The following is a 16127-nucleotide window of genomic DNA, read 5'->3' as shown; positions in this document are numbered from 1 at the left end:
AAAAGGTTCCCGCTAAATACTAAAGATTCTTTTGGTTCAGGAACTTCATGCTTGGTATTCTAGTTGTTCATGACTAGTAGATGACTCCTATTGATTTTAAGATCAAAAGATCAAAGGTCAAGGTCGCGGTTACCTTCAGGTAAAAAAGATATGTTGACGGTGACCTTAAGCTTAAAATGGTTTCTGCTCAAAAACTAAAGAACGCTTGTACCCAGGAACTTCATAATTGGTACGCTAGTTAGTCTTGACTAGTAGATGACTCTGATTTTGAGATCAGTAGGTCAAAGGTCAAGGTCATCGTGATATTACGGTGAAGAAACGGATTCCGCTCAATAACTCCAGAACGCTTGCATCAAGAGACTCTATACTTGGTATGCTAGTTGGTCATGACTTGGAGATGAAACATATTTATTTTGTCATCAGTAGGTCACAGGTCAAGGTCGCCGTGACCTTGAGGTGAAGATAAAAATGACAACTTCAAAGAATAGGTTGTAATTCCAAAACATTACAGCTACCATAACATCACATATGCAGTCGTCAGCTGTCCACAAACCATCTGTGATGATTGCATACTCCAGATTGAAATAAAACTAAATGGTACTCCTGACATCCATCTATCACACACAGTCTTAATATTCATAGGACCACTGATCTCTACAGTAGATGTTCACTATTTAATACGGGTGAAGAAACCAAACTTCACTGTTTGTTTGTCTCCAGTCCAAAATTACAAATTTCATGTCCATCATTTATTTTTTATTAGCTACGACCACACAATAGGGGACACAAGCGCTTATTCAAAAAAGCAATCTCTAGTTTTTTGTCTGTGATTGCAATGAACTAACTGTACTTGTGAATTAACCAAACTTGCATCGGCATATGAAACCCTCTATTTCCTGTTCTTTGCAAATCAGTATATTGTTTGTCGGAGCTCGAACATATAATGTAATTGGCGATATAAAAGAAACATTCTTAGATGTCAGGTTCCTTACATCAAACCTTGATAGCTTTCACAAATAAGCTGCATTGTTTGCGTAGAGATCACTTAAAATTAAATAAAAAGATCGCCGTCAGCACGTATCAAATGATTAATAAAATGCATCGATCATATAATTAATGGTTACATCTTTTAGTAGTATCTTAAATGTATGTTATTCCTGCTCATGAAAATTATAGATTAATTTAGATTAACTTTTTAATTATCAAATATCATATTTTAAACGTTTATATTTGTCGTTATTATGGTCGCTAGTAAAATACAAGCATGCATCTTTATTTTCCCATTTTGGAAAAAAACAACAACATTCTCTTGTTTTAAAATTCCACATAGGAGTTGAGAGAAACAAATACATACACTTTCTTCAAGCGTTAATGAATCTTTTAAAAAACACAAACTCACTTCAAATGTATTTTTCAATTTTGGTCACAAATCCAGATAGTTAACAATAATCATATTGTGTTTGTATTTAATAAAGATGTTTCACATGTAATGTCAAAAATATATTATTATTTACATGTCAAAAATGGTCTAAAGAAATATTTATTTCTGTCGAATATAAATATCATCGCTTTATATATTAAGTAGTCAAGCATGAAATGCACGCGTGACCTGAGTTAAATGAAACCTCATACTAACGGGACAGACATTGGCGGCGCAAATGCACCGTTGATAACACCGGCAGAGCAAATAATGTAAATGTAAGCGAAACAATGAATTATTGCACCTTTAAGAGTTATGCTATGACAATATAGTACAATGAAATATAATGTTTTATATTTATACGGTACACCTTTGTATTTTTGACGTAAACAATTACTAACCATTTGAGTTTTATGCAATGCATACATGCAAGTCAATCACTATTTAGATGACAAATAAAACGTTTAATATAACAATGATGCATGTCAGTGTCATTCTCGCGACTGTTTTCGACAAATCGACATGAAAATTCATAATATTTCATTTCGATTTTTACACAGGTATGTATTCTAAATTCATTGATGCATTATTATATAGTTGAATTCTATTTTGTTAGCTGGTCTAGATTCATGTTGCAACCCTATTATAGGTCTGGACTGTTTTTTTGGGGGGATATGTTTAGAATGTTCATAAATTCTCTATTTATCTCATGTCTAAATGTTTTAGAATTAACAAGATTCTTATAGAACATTCCTATTTTATATATAAGAGCAAACTTCTTTGATCTTGGGTCTTTGGATAAAATTTAAGTTTCTATATTTAAAAGTCAACCAGTACTAGAACAGTTCTAAATTTTTGGATTGAATAAAATGTGTCTTTGAGGATAACATTAACGCTTTTGTTGCATTTTTGCAAATGTTGTTCAACTTATAAAGGTGCAATATTTATTGTGAATCAAACTATAACGGCATTGGAACACCAGGATTAATGGAAAAAAAGTGTGCAGATTTCGAGTTAAGACATTAAATTCTACTTATTCAATATAAGCATGACCTGAAAAATTATCTTTCGTAACACTGTAAGTATCATGTATACAATTTGTTCCTGGTTCTCAAATACCTTTGATTGGTATTCGTATCACGATCAAAAAATATTAAATACAAAAATCTTTCAAAAACAATTCCAGTTCTTAATAACGAGCTGGACGAGTATACAGCATTAGGATTAGGATAACAGTTATTTTGCTGTCAGTAGGTCAGGGTCGATCAACGGTTCTGTTTACAACTTTCCTGGTGTTGCTGCCATCTATATTAAGCAAGAGTAAAAACGTTAAGGTTTTGGAAACTTAAGTACATTGCAGCAGATGAAATAAATTCCAAACCAATACAATTTCTTTAAAGAAATAAATCCAAAGTGACACATACGAGTTTTAAATTTATGTTAATAATCACTGATGAAGGCTGTACCGAGGCATCTCTTTATTATCATGGAATGAAATAAGTTCAGCCTTTAGGGTGTCTCGTCTTTTATCCATTGTGACGTCATAGCCACGTGGCCTTCTCGCAAGGAATGATGTGACATAAAGAATCACAACCAGTACGTCAATCGCATGAGGTTGTAGTCACTGCTGATGTCACGAAAGTATCCTGTAAAAGGTATAAACAAAATTTAGCTCATTGAAATTCGAGTATTTTAATGAATCTTTGTACACATGTTGCAAGATACTAATCGTGCATGCATGGCAGGTCTCATTACTCTGGTTGGTAGATTTCAAGTAATGTCACTAAGGAAACTGGAACGAGAAAGCCGAGCGTCGCATTTGCGACGAAGCGTTATTGTAGATGTTGAAGATGTAAACGTAACATTGCATAATTCTTGCTTGACAACACCCCTGAAGAAAAGTCAAGTGACAAGCAAAACCAGAATACCCATATTTCAAACTAATATATCTATGGCAGAGCTGTTTTAGGTCGTTAACTCTAAAGACGTTCTATTTTAAACTTAAAAACGACGTTGTACATATTGACTATGTTTAGCTTTCTTGAATGGTTAATACCTTTCGACTAAGTCAAATCTTTTTTCTTTTGCAGCATATAACGCAGAATTAAAGACGCAGATAGACTCAGATGTTTTGCAGCAGCGTTTGCAATTTGCTTACCCAAAAGAGGCCCCAACACGGCCGTCATCAATCCATTCATGGTAATGAGCGTCCCTGACGCCACCGAGATCAGCTCCTGTCGGACAATCTTTAGTCCAATCAGGGACGACGTCAAGACGCCACCGAGGGAGACACCAATGAGGGTGGACGCTAAGAAATACAGAGGCGCGCCAGAAGAAAGTAGAATTAGAAAGCTTCCGGCCAGACCAAACACCGCAACGACAATAAGCAAACATGAGTAGCTGAGTCCCGGAATCTGCTTCAGTAGGCCTGGAACTAAACCGGCTATTACGTTTACGCTGTTCACAACAACGAAAGCGTTCAGTCCGACCTCACGTGATAACCCGCGCCAGCTAGCTATGTCAAGCTGTAACGTCAGGTAAGCGTTATTGACAGCCAATAGTAATCCCGTTCCAACCATATTGAGCACATTTTCTAGGAACAACACTTCTCGCATTTCGAGAACTACTTTCCGAGCAGCATTTACTATCTGTTGCCAATATAGAGCCCCTGATGCACAAATAGTATTCACCGCTTTCGGGCCGCAACTTGCATTGTCATTGTCACAAGTAGTGTCTGGGATTTCTGACGTCATTTTTCTAGGCTGGTTCCAATAAATGAGAACGGGTATAGTCCAAACATTAAGAAAGACACCACCTAGCACAAGAAATGTTCCCATGAGCCCGAAAGCCTCCACAAGACTGGGTAAAAGAAAGGGATAGAATATACCGGCAAGTCCGGTTCCTGTGCCAAGAATGCTAAGGCAGACGTGACGTTTTCGTCCTGTAAACGCTTGACTAATGGTCGTGATGCAAACGACGTATAATAAACTAATACCCAAACCTGAAATTTAAAATAAAGAATGTTACCACATGGATATAAATTGGTGTTTGAATTAAATATAACATGAAGGTCTATTTGTACAAGTATCACGTTTTACTTTGAGTACGTTTTTAATCAAATTCCTATCAAATTTCTTTACCATGTCCAACAGAGAAATTTCAACACGCCTTATTGAAAAATCCGTATCGTGATACTGTCGTTTTCTGATTCCGTATCATGCGAGTACCGTGTGTTATCTCTTAACTACTTTCACGTTGATAAAAATAGCGTGACCAAAAACAAACAACTGGTAAAACCAGTCAACTTTTAGATACGTTAAATTATCTAACTTTACACACGCTCCAGAAGTATGTAAAAATCCAGGTTCCTCAAAAGACCGTGAGGATAAGCAAAACAGAGAACGCTCCCATTCTATCAGCTACTGGATAGCTGCTTCAGTGAGCCATTACGAAATCCATAAAGTGTTGCATTATCCATGTTATTATCAAAGTTATGTGCAGCTCTTCAATACAAAGAAGAAGGCGAATTCGAGTCATCGATAGAAAAAATGATTGACTCACGAACTTCCCTCAATTCTGCATTTTATGAAAAAAATCCCACGAATATTACCTTTGTTTAAAATGGTCGCGTTACGTCTACAGGACATGAGGATAAGTGTATCCCGCAAAATAAGTATATTTTTGTTGTTGTTTTTGTTATTTTGTGATGTGACATTAATTACTGTTCTGTTTAAAGCAATCTGTTAATTTGTAAACTATTTTGTTCTTATTTTGCTCATTAAAGTAAATTATGTAACTTCTGACTTCGTTTCGCTGTAGTAGCCTCCCTTGACTTCATTACACAAAACTACATAACACATTCGAATTCATTCGCGCATTTGACAGATGGCGGTTACTTTAAATTAAATTGAAACCGAAAATAAAAGGAATAATTAAATAAACAGGTATATAATAAATAGGAAATTACGATAAAAAGTTTTTCTGGTGACATGTATCACGTATCGTTCGGTGAGGAAACATGTCAACGTCTCGGCCCGCGGTATCAACGGCTATGTGTTTACACACCGAATTCAACGTGATACAGGTCACCAAAAAAGAGTCCTATCATAATATCCCCAAAGTATTACGACTTGTATTGCAAGGATTCGACAGCATGATACCTACAAGAAATATCGCAGAAACCACGTTAGGAAGATCGTTAAAATAAGGCAGTGCGGCCGTATATTAGTTGTGCACTTATTAAGTAACGTGGCCTTAAACGCAATACAGTTGTAGTTCCTACTTCTAGTACATCATGGCACGTAAAATGCATTTGACCGTACACAAAGTAATATTACACAAATATTACGTTACTATATGTCGAACGCTGCACTATTTGTCGTAACGTATACACCAAATATTGAACGCTGCACTATTTGTCGTAACGTATACACCAAATATTGAACGCTGCACTATTTGTCGTAACGTATACACCAAATATTGAACGCTGCACCATTTGTCGTAACGTATACACCAAATATTGAACGCTGCACCATTTGTCGTAACGTATACACCAAATATTGAACGCTGCACCATTTGTCGTAACGTATACATCAAATATTGAATGCTGCACCATTTGTCTTAAAATATACACCTTATTGAGTATTAAGTATTGCTGAAGAAGGTAGAAAGCGCCTTTTTAAAAAAACTTAACGTGTGTTGTAGCGTTGAATAGCACTGATTTCGGACTGATGTTTTAAATAGTTCACATATAACGCAGTTTTTTATGACAACTGTTGCAGCGATATAGATGTAGTGCATTTTACATATGGTAATGTGACACAAATGTAACACAGATACACGAATATCGAAGAACATGCTTCACTTGGTACCTCCAACCAAAACGAGGCTGACGTACAGGTGCTCAAGACGTTTGGCGAAAAAGCTGCACGTTACGCCTATTGGAATCAAAATGGCGGCGATAACAGAAGATCGGAACAATCCTGTTCGACGAATTACGGCGCCGCTTACTATTCCTGGAAGATGAAAACATTTTTTTTCAGATATTAATATATCTTTATAATACGACTAAGGTCAACCCCGTTTTATTTGTTGGCGGGTGTCGACTCACTATTAATACTGGATCATAGTAAGATCTTATTAAAACAATTCATGGAATCATGTTGTCTGTTTTATTGTCAAAGTTTAGTCTTAACTGAGTCTATAATTTTAATGCGGGTCTACCGACTTCCTCAATCGTGAAGTAACTCGTAAATGTGCAATCATTCTTTCAGATAATTTGCTTCCCGTCGCATCAATACATAAAATGCAAAACTCACTATGTTTTGGACTTGTAATCGTTCAAAATAGGTGACACAGAGCTAAACCAATTCGTTCAACATTCTGTTCACCACATGCTTATGATACAAAAATAAAAAGCGCAGTGCTTATTTAAATCAATATAAGACATTTAGCATTATTTAGGGACGTATCCATTAATGGAGCAATTGGTAAGAAAGCTTAAAAAGCCAGAATTACAAGATTAACCAACCTAGTGAGGTGACGACGCCCATAAGGCCAGCTATTAGACCGGAAATAGCGGTGCGTCCCTGCTGGAAGTGAGCCTCAATGTCGAGAAAGATGGTGCCCATCGCGAATGAGATTCCGACGACGGTGCTGAACGCAAGGAATATGACAAACATCAGCCGCCATCGACCTGACCATTTACTGAAATATTAAAATTGTGTTTCTTTGCAATGATTTTTCACCGTGAAGATCTTCGCAATAGTGTTACTTTTTTGTATGTGTGTATTAATATTACAAAGAGTTATAACCTCAGATGTTTCGACATTATAATCGAAAATCGGCCTGGGTGGCAAAACTGATAATCGCTTAGTCATGCAAATAATCGAAACATCCCTGTACAAATCTGTTACTTTATATAGCAACATATGTATTAACCTTTTGTATGTGGGCATTTATATTACAGAGAGTTCTAAAGCCAATCGTTTCGACATTTCGAGCTTTATCAGTTTCATGTTACCTCGGTCGTTCGAAAAAGGAACACATTCTAGTTTATTTTAAACGTTATTTTGTTATAATTATCGAAGCCAAGCTGTTCATAAATCGAGCGAATAATAATAGGTGTTAATTCTTTACTCATTCGAGTTGCTTTCTCTCGTAACGGTTGTGGATTTTAATTTTATTCGAGATGCAAATAGTACTTTAAAATACTATATATTTGTTTCGGCGTTGTAAGGAAAGAAAAATAGATTTCAACTTAATATATGTATCTTTCAAACTATCTTGGAATTGAAAATAAAATATTATTATTTATGAAGATGTTTTAATTCCTAGTACATCACTACATTAAAGACTCATTCTTGATGTTGCAAATTTGAAATGGACACTATTGTTAAAACTTAAGATTAGTCCATGGGCGATTTTTGTCGCCTACGGGGCAAATAACACCGCATGGGCAAATTTGCCCCCTTTGTTATATGAACGCTTTTATATGGCAATTGAGGACAATGAACGTATTTGGTAAAGTGTCAATAGTTTGGATTGTACAAAGTACATTAGAAATAATAACAAAGCTACTATAACTTACGTATAATAAACATATATGTATTAATACCTCTCTTATTTTCTTAGCGATATTGTTTTACAATAATGTTGGGAAGCTTATAACTAAGTATGTGTATCTTAAAACAAATTGTCATTCTGCTATAAAATACATAAACTGTAAATGTTTATTCCTTCTGTAATTCGTTATATATATTTCCCACTCCTGTAAAAGATCGTTTGATTAATTGACTTTCTTTTATTTAAAAATGTATGAACCTTATGACGGATTCGATAGCTAAATTATGTACAATTTAAAAAGGTAACTTAATTGTTTTCTTGCACTGATCCGTAGAATGTGGTAATCAACAAATGTTTAATTCAACTCTTGAATATCACGGCCTCTAAACGCCAGCTCAACCACTTTACGGTGGTGCAAAGAAAAAGAGCTGTCGTCAAATTTGCAAATAGAAAGGATGGAGTAATCGCCACACATCCACTAGGTCACAAGAATCGATCATGTTATGTATACTTTCTCTTCATTTTCTGTGTGTGTCTATTTTGCCATTCTTTTTATCTAGGGTACAGTTTCGAACAGTATTAAAATCTCCTCCGACAATAAATGTCTTTTCATTGTAGGTTGTGGTAGGTTGTTAGGAAAGAAACATAGAATACAAATTGTTATGTATTTACCAAAGAATCTTGGAATTGAAAATAAAATTTTATTACTGATGAATAATTTATTCTGTACTAGTACATCACTACAAAAGAATCACTCATAATTTTGTCAATTTGAAATGGACACTTTTGTTGAAAGTTAAGATTTGTCCATGGCCAAATTTTCGCCTTGGGGACAAATATACCCACGTGAGCAAATTTGACTCCTTTGTTAATTTCAACGCGTTTATATAGCAGTTGAGGATAATGAACATTTGTGATAAAGTGTCAATAGTTTTAGTTGTACAAAATACATTGGAAATAATGATGAAGCTGCTGTAACTTACGTATAATACACATTTAGTATTAATACCTCTCTTATTTTCTGAGCGATATGATGTTGCAGTAATATCGGGAAGGTTATAACTAAATATGTCTGTCTTAAAAACATAAATGTCATCCTGTAAAAAAGACAAAACCTACGTGTTCATTCCTTCTTTATTCATATCAAACGTTTTGATATTCAATATTTCCCACTCCGGTAAAATATAGCTCTATTTTGATTAAAAATGTATGTACCTTATGACAAGAGGACCATGCACCTGGACCCACCTAGCAAGTTGAGCCTAAAAGTTCATTCTGGTCTAGCTACGCCTCTACGTTTAAATACATAGATTCCAAATAAATATGATATTATTATACACAATATAAACAATACTGTCCTACCTTCTCTCCATTATCTACGTATAATATTGATAATTTTAACACGGTATTAAATTTGATTTTTAGAAATGCTATTCGCAAAGCATTTGGTCGGATTGCAAGATCTGAAAGAAGTGAATAAAAAGATAAACTCTTTGTCGCGTGAATAAATTAACATTTTGATACTGAATATAGTCAGACGTGCTGCGCTCTGTGCATAAGATCGTCTTACACTTTGTATTTTTTCTGTAAGGGACGTGAGCGTTATTTAATCTATCTTTTCAGATAGTACAAACGGTACGAAATAGATAGTGGCTTTAGTATCAAAGTGTCAAATTATATTTTGGTTAAGTTAACAGCATGCTACTACGTGTTTTTTTTTAAATAAGTAAAATTTTCTTTACATTTTATTAATAAGTTCTTGATGATAAACTTAACTAATCACTTCAGTCATGCTGACATGATGTATATTATTACAATAACGTAACATTTAAATCTTACATTAATATTCACTATGATACTGCCATGAATCGATGCATAAGCATGCATAAAAAGAACCTGCATACTCGTCATGAATACAATGTTACATTTCTTCTTTTTTGTGAAAGAAAACTATACAGTGATATTTTATTTTAATGTTACTTGACCATTATAATATATCATTTAAGCGGTGTGTGTGTGTGTCATTTATTCGCTGATTGGGTTTGATCCACTGATAAGCAGTTTCGATTCGAAAAGAGCAACAGGGAAGCGGCTGGTACTTGTTGGAATCTATGGTTGACGAAGTAAAATTGTAAGTCTCATGGTACTAAAAGAGTTATCTTCGCTGCAATAGTAATGTTGAGACATAATACAATCAGAACTAAGTTCACTGCAAGTTATGTTTCATGAGCGTTTGTACAACTGGAATCTGCTCAAGATTAGTAAAAAAAATCTTGTGGTCTTATGAGGTCAGTTGCACTGACACTTTGAAATAATTATTAAAGAAAAGACCGAACACGAACACTTAAATCTTCAACAGACCATCAAAGAATTGTTCGTTTCACTCATAAGAACAAATGATCAATACGACCATGTTCTGGAGATTACGTACAAACAAGAATCTAAATGTGCACTATATATATAAAAATCCGATAACGATATTATTATTCGCATAATTAACTCAAATCAATAAACAGATTGATAACAATGCATTAAGTGAAATGCAAGTGGCACTGAACACTTTCGATTCTGAATGTGGTACCACGACGGTTTTATTTCCTCGTGTTTTTTTCAATAACTAAGTCAAAAGCCAAACTGCAAGAGTGCTTGGAATACTGCACGATCTTAATACAATTCTTCTTCATGGTAAAGAAATGCGGGGCACCAGACATCAACTGGTGTTAGAAATGCATGTGTTCAATACCCCGCAGTATTATTAATGCGTGCTTTTATTGTTAAAGCATAAATCCAGTTGCTAGAAGTTGATAAATAGTAACATTTCAATGTCGTTTATATTTATTTTAAAAGGAAACTTTTTCAGGTTCTTTTTTTTTCCATTTTATAAAGTAAGCATCATTGAATGATTTCTCCAACGGTGAGATCTAACTGAGTTGAAGGTAAGATGACCTTGTGTTTATATGTAATCTTCTTGACATGGGATTAAGGGTGCGCGATCACGAAAACCTGTTTAAACATAAACGTCTCTGTAATGCTGACTGATCCTACAAGGTAATTCTTACATGTAACAACACACAATATCTGAATATCTAAGTAAACGTGTTGTAATGTGTAAGAAGTGCTGTGTTAACTACATTTACATATCAAATAGCTTTAAATTCAAGTGAGATCATTTCCCAAGCAAACATAACACCAGATACTCACAACGTCGATGAGAACATAACACGTTACACATAACCAAACATTTCGTTAAAAATAAATGGATATACAACCACCCTGTGTCTCTTTAATAAGTGTCTCTGGTCAGAGTAAGGCTGCTGGAGTATTGTCTTTGTAGTTTTCTTCCTGTAGCTGAGTACAGGATGTGATATAATGGCACACTTATCTATCCCAGCTAGTGAATAACCAAGCTTGCTTTTTGTTAATTTCGTTTTTTTCGTGTGTTCATTAAAAAACTAAATGCAATCGCATTCAATAACTTTGTTAATATAACTTTCCGTGTAAATATATTTCAGAATATGTTTAATAACCATTGTGGTTTCTCCTGAATACAGTAACAGTAGTATTCATTTGTGGTTAGTTAAATCAAGTATGAATACACTACGAATATATGTCGAAATTTCAATTAAGAATCAATTTAATAAAGTCTCGTCTACTGTCATGTAACATGAAGAAGCCAATTTTGAAATCGTTTAAGGCTCAATACATTAACTTAATGTTAAGCTTTGGGTAACCTAGTTTTAAAATTAAAGATATTTCGCTCGATTGAAATGTACGTGTACACTCATATATATATATATATATATCAGTAAATTCGCCGAATGGACTTCGCTCGAGTGCTAGTATAAAGAAATTTGCACCGCCCCACAAATAACATATGTTAATGAATTGACAACATGGCTACATCTAATACCTGCTATGCATTTACATTCGTGTTACGTACCTACGTGTACACTGACTGTGGTCAACATGGGTGTACGACATACCAACGTGTCCAATAACGAAGTTTAACTATTTTTTCTAATGCAATACTTTTTAAGATGTCTCACACTTATTTGTAAGAAAAATGGTGGAGTTGAAGACTGATAACCCGCGTACAAACAGGTTATGTTAGTTTGATTGATCGATTTTCATATTTCTTCTCTAACGAATGAAGCACCTTACGTACATACAAACTATTGGGATATTACAAACTAAATTGATTTACTTTAAACACAACCATTTACATTTTTTCCGTTTACTAAATCAAGATTGATAAGAAATATTTACAATTGTATAATTGATTATTAAACTCTTAATTACTCAGCCACATAATTACTCTGCATATGCAAAGTCAGGTCATAATCGATCTAATCAATCAGCTTTACCAAAAGAACGCCATTTGCTTTCTGTGTATTTTTCCTACTTTTATGACCAACCGTTTTAGAATTATTTAAAATTCCAGAAGCTCCTTCGGACTCCACGCACATTGCCTTGCCCAAATGCGTTCATACCCCGATAGTGACATCAACCCCGCAATTCATTTCTAAAAAGAAGCTTACATGTGGTATTCTATGCGCTATTTAAGAATACAACTCACACGTTAGTTGCTATGTACGTTATAAGAATGCAACTTACATGTGATATGCTTTACGCTATTTAAGACTCATAACACACCATTTGTTTGGAGTATTCTTAGATAGCGCATAGCCCACCATATTTAAGTCATATTTTAAGGGTAGCGCATAGTACACCATATGTAACTGGTATTCTTAGATATAGCGCATAGCCCACCACATGTAAGTTATATTTTAAGACAGCTCATAGTATACCATATGTGTAAGTTGTATTCTTAGATATAGCGCATAGCCCACCATATGTAAGTTATATTTTAAGACAGCGCATAGCATACCATATGTGTAAGTTGTATTCTTAGATATGGTGCATAGCCCACCATAGGTAAGTTATATTTTCAGACAGCGCATAGCATACCATATGTGTAAGTTGTATTCTTAGATACAGCGCATAGCATACCATATGTGTAAGTTGTATTCTTAGATACAGCGCATAGCCCACCATATGTAAGTTATATTTTAAGACAGCGCATAGCATACCATATGTGTAAGTTGTATTCTTAGATACAGCGCATAGCCCACCATATGTAAGTTACATTTTAAGACAGCGCGTAGCATACCATATGTGTAAGTTGTATTCTTAGATACAGCGCATAGCATACCATATGCACTGCTAATTAACCGGACGGTATACGCGTCCGGACGCGTTCAATTTTAGACATTTTAACGTACAAGTGTTCAAGTCTTAACACACACGTGTTCAAATAAGTGTAAACATTTGATTAATTTGTATCGGGTGTTCACTTTGGTATTCAAATTCTTAACGCTTCAAGTGTACAAAAAATTCTTGACATAAAGATTGCCTTTAAAATGTGTTCAGGTGATTTTAAAGTGGATGTAAATTATATTTAAATATATCATATTTTACAAACGATCTTGAAAATGAGTAATTTGAACGAACTTTTTACTGAATTAAAACTTTTGAACACCAGCGTTCAAATCGCGTCCAATCTTGAACACACCAGCCGTTATCACAATGAAAGCCAAAGCTAAAAATAGCGCAACCGGTTCATGGAATTCTGGGTAACAGAGCGTGTTAGATTGGAATAGAAGAAAGGTAATTTTAGATATTTTTTACTTTTAATCATACTTTTCAAACAAACAGATACTGCATGCATGGTTAAAACGCACCCCTTTATACTCATGTATTAACAGTGCCATTTGTATTGCACATGCCGCAATTTAATCACCAGTTAATCCAATGTTTATTCTGATTTTATTTCCTCGCGAAAACTCATTGCATTGCATATAAAATTGAAAAGTATAAAATTAATCACTTCGATCGTTTTACTGAAAATGAATGATGATATAACGTCTGGATTTACATGTAAACATGTGTTGTCTTATTGCTGATACATTTCTGTCATTTCAAAATCATACAATACGTTATCACAAGGATGACCCTGGTTTTTCAGTTGCTTGCTCTAGATGAAACTAGAAGATACAGATGTGAGCTGTTGAAAACAAATACGACCATCCTTAAGAGTGTCATTGAATCGGTGCCTTGTTTTGGAGAAGGAAAATATGTAAGTAGTTCTGATCTGCTGGGCAAGATCGTTAGTGTGATTGCTATGTTACTTATTTAAAAAAAGAAAACATCAGGGAGTCTATTATAACATCCTTGCCTTTTTATCTGCTTGGTTGTGAAAATGATAGTGCCATAACACATAAAGAGCTTTCAGTATTGAAATGAATTACTGCTCTCAAATTACAATAGACAACATGCAAAATATTCGTATAGCAGTTTAAAAGTTCATGATCAAAGTATTCGTCAAAATGTTTTGTACACCTTTTCAAACATAAGTTCTTTTTAAGGTGCTGTATGAGTTCAAGAAGATGTTTGGGGGAGAATTTGCAGACATTGTAGGAAACACAGAAGTTTTGGTGCGGGCTACTCAAAGGCTAATGGATACGGTTTTGGGGCCAGATGCATTGAATGCTGATGATGATGGAAAGGTAAAAAAGAACTATTAAATATATAGGACATTCTCTCATTCTTGTCTGTTCACAATGTATTCAATGGTTAAATGACAAAAGTGTTGACTTATTACATCGTTAATACACATGTCTCTGCAAAACATATTAGTGCTGGTAAGGAAATAATTGCATGTTTTTATTGATAAAGAAATTATTTCAACTTCCATCATTCCAGAAACGAAATGAGATCTGGAGTATTGTCCTTGGATCCCTGCAGCTAATTGAAAGCGAGACGAAGTTTGACCGGGGGGAAACAGGGCACAAAACGCCATCAACCCACAATTCAAGTGTGCGAGGTAATCCTTTTATGCATACAGTTAATACATACAGTAAAAGTAGTAAAAGTAGGCGGGGACTTGAACACCCTGTCATATGATATGAAGAAGGGACTGTAAGAAAGTATCCAGGTAGTCCTACAACAATAGAACCGCTGAGTCATTTGAAACCCCTGGTAATTATGGCAATTTTCAGTACATTACAGCTTAAATTAAGGAAATGAGTCTTAATTCTGACCATATTATACATCAACATGTTTTTTATATATATATTTATAGCATTGGCAGAAACCTAGTTGGAATAACTGGTGGCATTTGTTGCTGTTTTAAGAATGAACAGCAATAATTTGATCACTAGAATTTGCTGTCAACTATGGTTGAATGATTATTTTGAAACATACTCGTTAAATTGATATGCAGTGTTCCTCATTTTTATAGTGTGAAGCGAACACAGAAATAGATGTCTTGCAGAAATCGAAAACCGGTACAGCCCCTACATTAACGATCCTAAAAGGAGATGTCAACTGTGCTTACATCACAAGAGACGATGTAACCATAAAATGTTATGGAGATTGCTATATGGTTTATATTATACAGCTTTTGGCTGTAAACTATGTTTTTGACATTGATTACCCAAGACCTATTGCCATGTTCCTGGGCTTCCTTCAACAGTAAGTTGTCAAAATGGACTGTGGTGCATAGTGTTTCAAATGAATGTCACTTAGTCCATTTCAGAGAAATAATTGTATCACTCGAAACTGTTCATACCGATTTTTGAGGCATCAACTGAACAATAATTTGTTACTGTTTGGTTTTGAGTTGATATTTATCTTACAAAATGTTTCACATTATGTTTTTAATGCCATAGTGATACTAAAAATTTGATTCTAAGGATATGCAGTTTTGTCATGTATTGTCATATATTTTTGAAATACAGTGTATATAATATATTATAAAATATATACTTTTTGGATCTTTATTATAGACTGCTTAACCTGTTGTCCTTTAACTAATAAATGAAACATTTCAGTATCACTGTATGTTGCATGTACAGTGAAATTGTCAATTTTATTGTAAAATGTATTAAAACAAGCTGCGTGAATAAGTATTGTTTGAGTATTATTTTTCTGCCATTTATGTGGATTTTCGTTTGTTGAGTGATGATTTCAGAAATATCATTTAGGGTTTGTTTGTGTCTGTTATAACAATCCCTTTCAATAAAATTGTTTTTATGTTATATGATTTATTTCAATCTTTTATAACCATGCCATCTGAACACTG

General features: G+C 34.4%; 2 protein-coding genes across 3 annotated transcripts; one reads left to right on the top strand and one right to left on the bottom strand.

Moving 5' to 3' along the window:
- Positions 1-1394: 1394 nt before the first annotated feature.
- Positions 1395-9444, bottom strand: LOC128203742 (monocarboxylate transporter 6-like). 2 transcript variants are annotated; one of them, XR_008256034.1, is made up of 6 exons: positions 9347-9444; positions 6951-7126; positions 6292-6435; positions 3579-4421; positions 2887-3066; positions 1395-2725 (listed from the first exon to the last, which is right to left on the bottom strand). XR_008256034.1 is itself a non-coding variant. In XM_052905272.1 (5 exons), exons 1-5 carry the CDS (start codon positions 9355-9357, stop codon positions 3008-3010), a joined length of 1233 nt encoding a protein of 410 aa, XP_052761232.1. In that variant the 5' UTR covers positions 9358-9444; the 3' UTR covers positions 1395-3007. The 2 variants fall into 2 exon arrangements, 1 of the variants encoding a protein (XP_052761232.1); XM_052905272.1 differs by having other exon boundaries at positions 1395-3066.
- A 4547-nt stretch (positions 9445-13991) lies between these two features.
- On the top strand, positions 13992-15746 carry LOC128246179 (uncharacterized). Its single transcript, XM_052964368.1, has 4 exons — positions 13992-14120; positions 14410-14550; positions 14747-14867; positions 15285-15746. The coding sequence occupies exons 1-4, from the start codon at positions 13992-13994 to the stop codon at positions 15287-15289; spliced, it is 396 nt and encodes a 131-aa protein (XP_052820328.1). The 3' UTR covers positions 15290-15746.
- The last annotated feature ends 381 nt before the right edge of the window (positions 15747-16127 follow it).

This window comes from Mya arenaria, chromosome 9 (assembly GCF_026914265.1).
Source record: "Mya arenaria isolate MELC-2E11 chromosome 9, ASM2691426v1".
Taxonomy (NCBI): Eukaryota; Metazoa; Mollusca; class Bivalvia; order Myida; family Myidae; genus Mya; species Mya arenaria.
This window is presented reverse-complemented; position numbering and strand designations above follow the sequence as displayed.

Bases quoted from the DNA above. Each gene is read 5' to 3' on its own strand.
- LOC128203742 (XM_052905272.1), bottom strand. The intron at 6,436-6,950 runs GTTGGTTAATCT...TTCATCTTCCAG, and splicing joins GGGCGTCGTCACCTCACTAG to GAATAGTAAGCGGCGCCGTA. The intron at 4,422-6,291 runs GTACCAAGTGAA...TTTAAATTTCAG, and splicing joins CAGCCTCGTTTTGGTTGGAG to GTTTGGGTATTAGTTTATTA.
- LOC128246179 (XM_052964368.1), top strand. From the start codon at position 13,992: ATGACCCTGGTTTTTCAGTTGCTTGCTCTAGATGAAACTAGAAGATAC. The intron at 14,121-14,409 runs GTAAGTAGTTCT...GTTCTTTTTAAG, and splicing joins GTTTTGGAGAAGGAAAATAT to GTGCTGTATGAGTTCAAGAA. The intron at 14,551-14,746 runs GTAAAAAAGAAC...CCATCATTCCAG, and splicing joins ATGCTGATGATGATGGAAAG to AAACGAAATGAGATCTGGAG.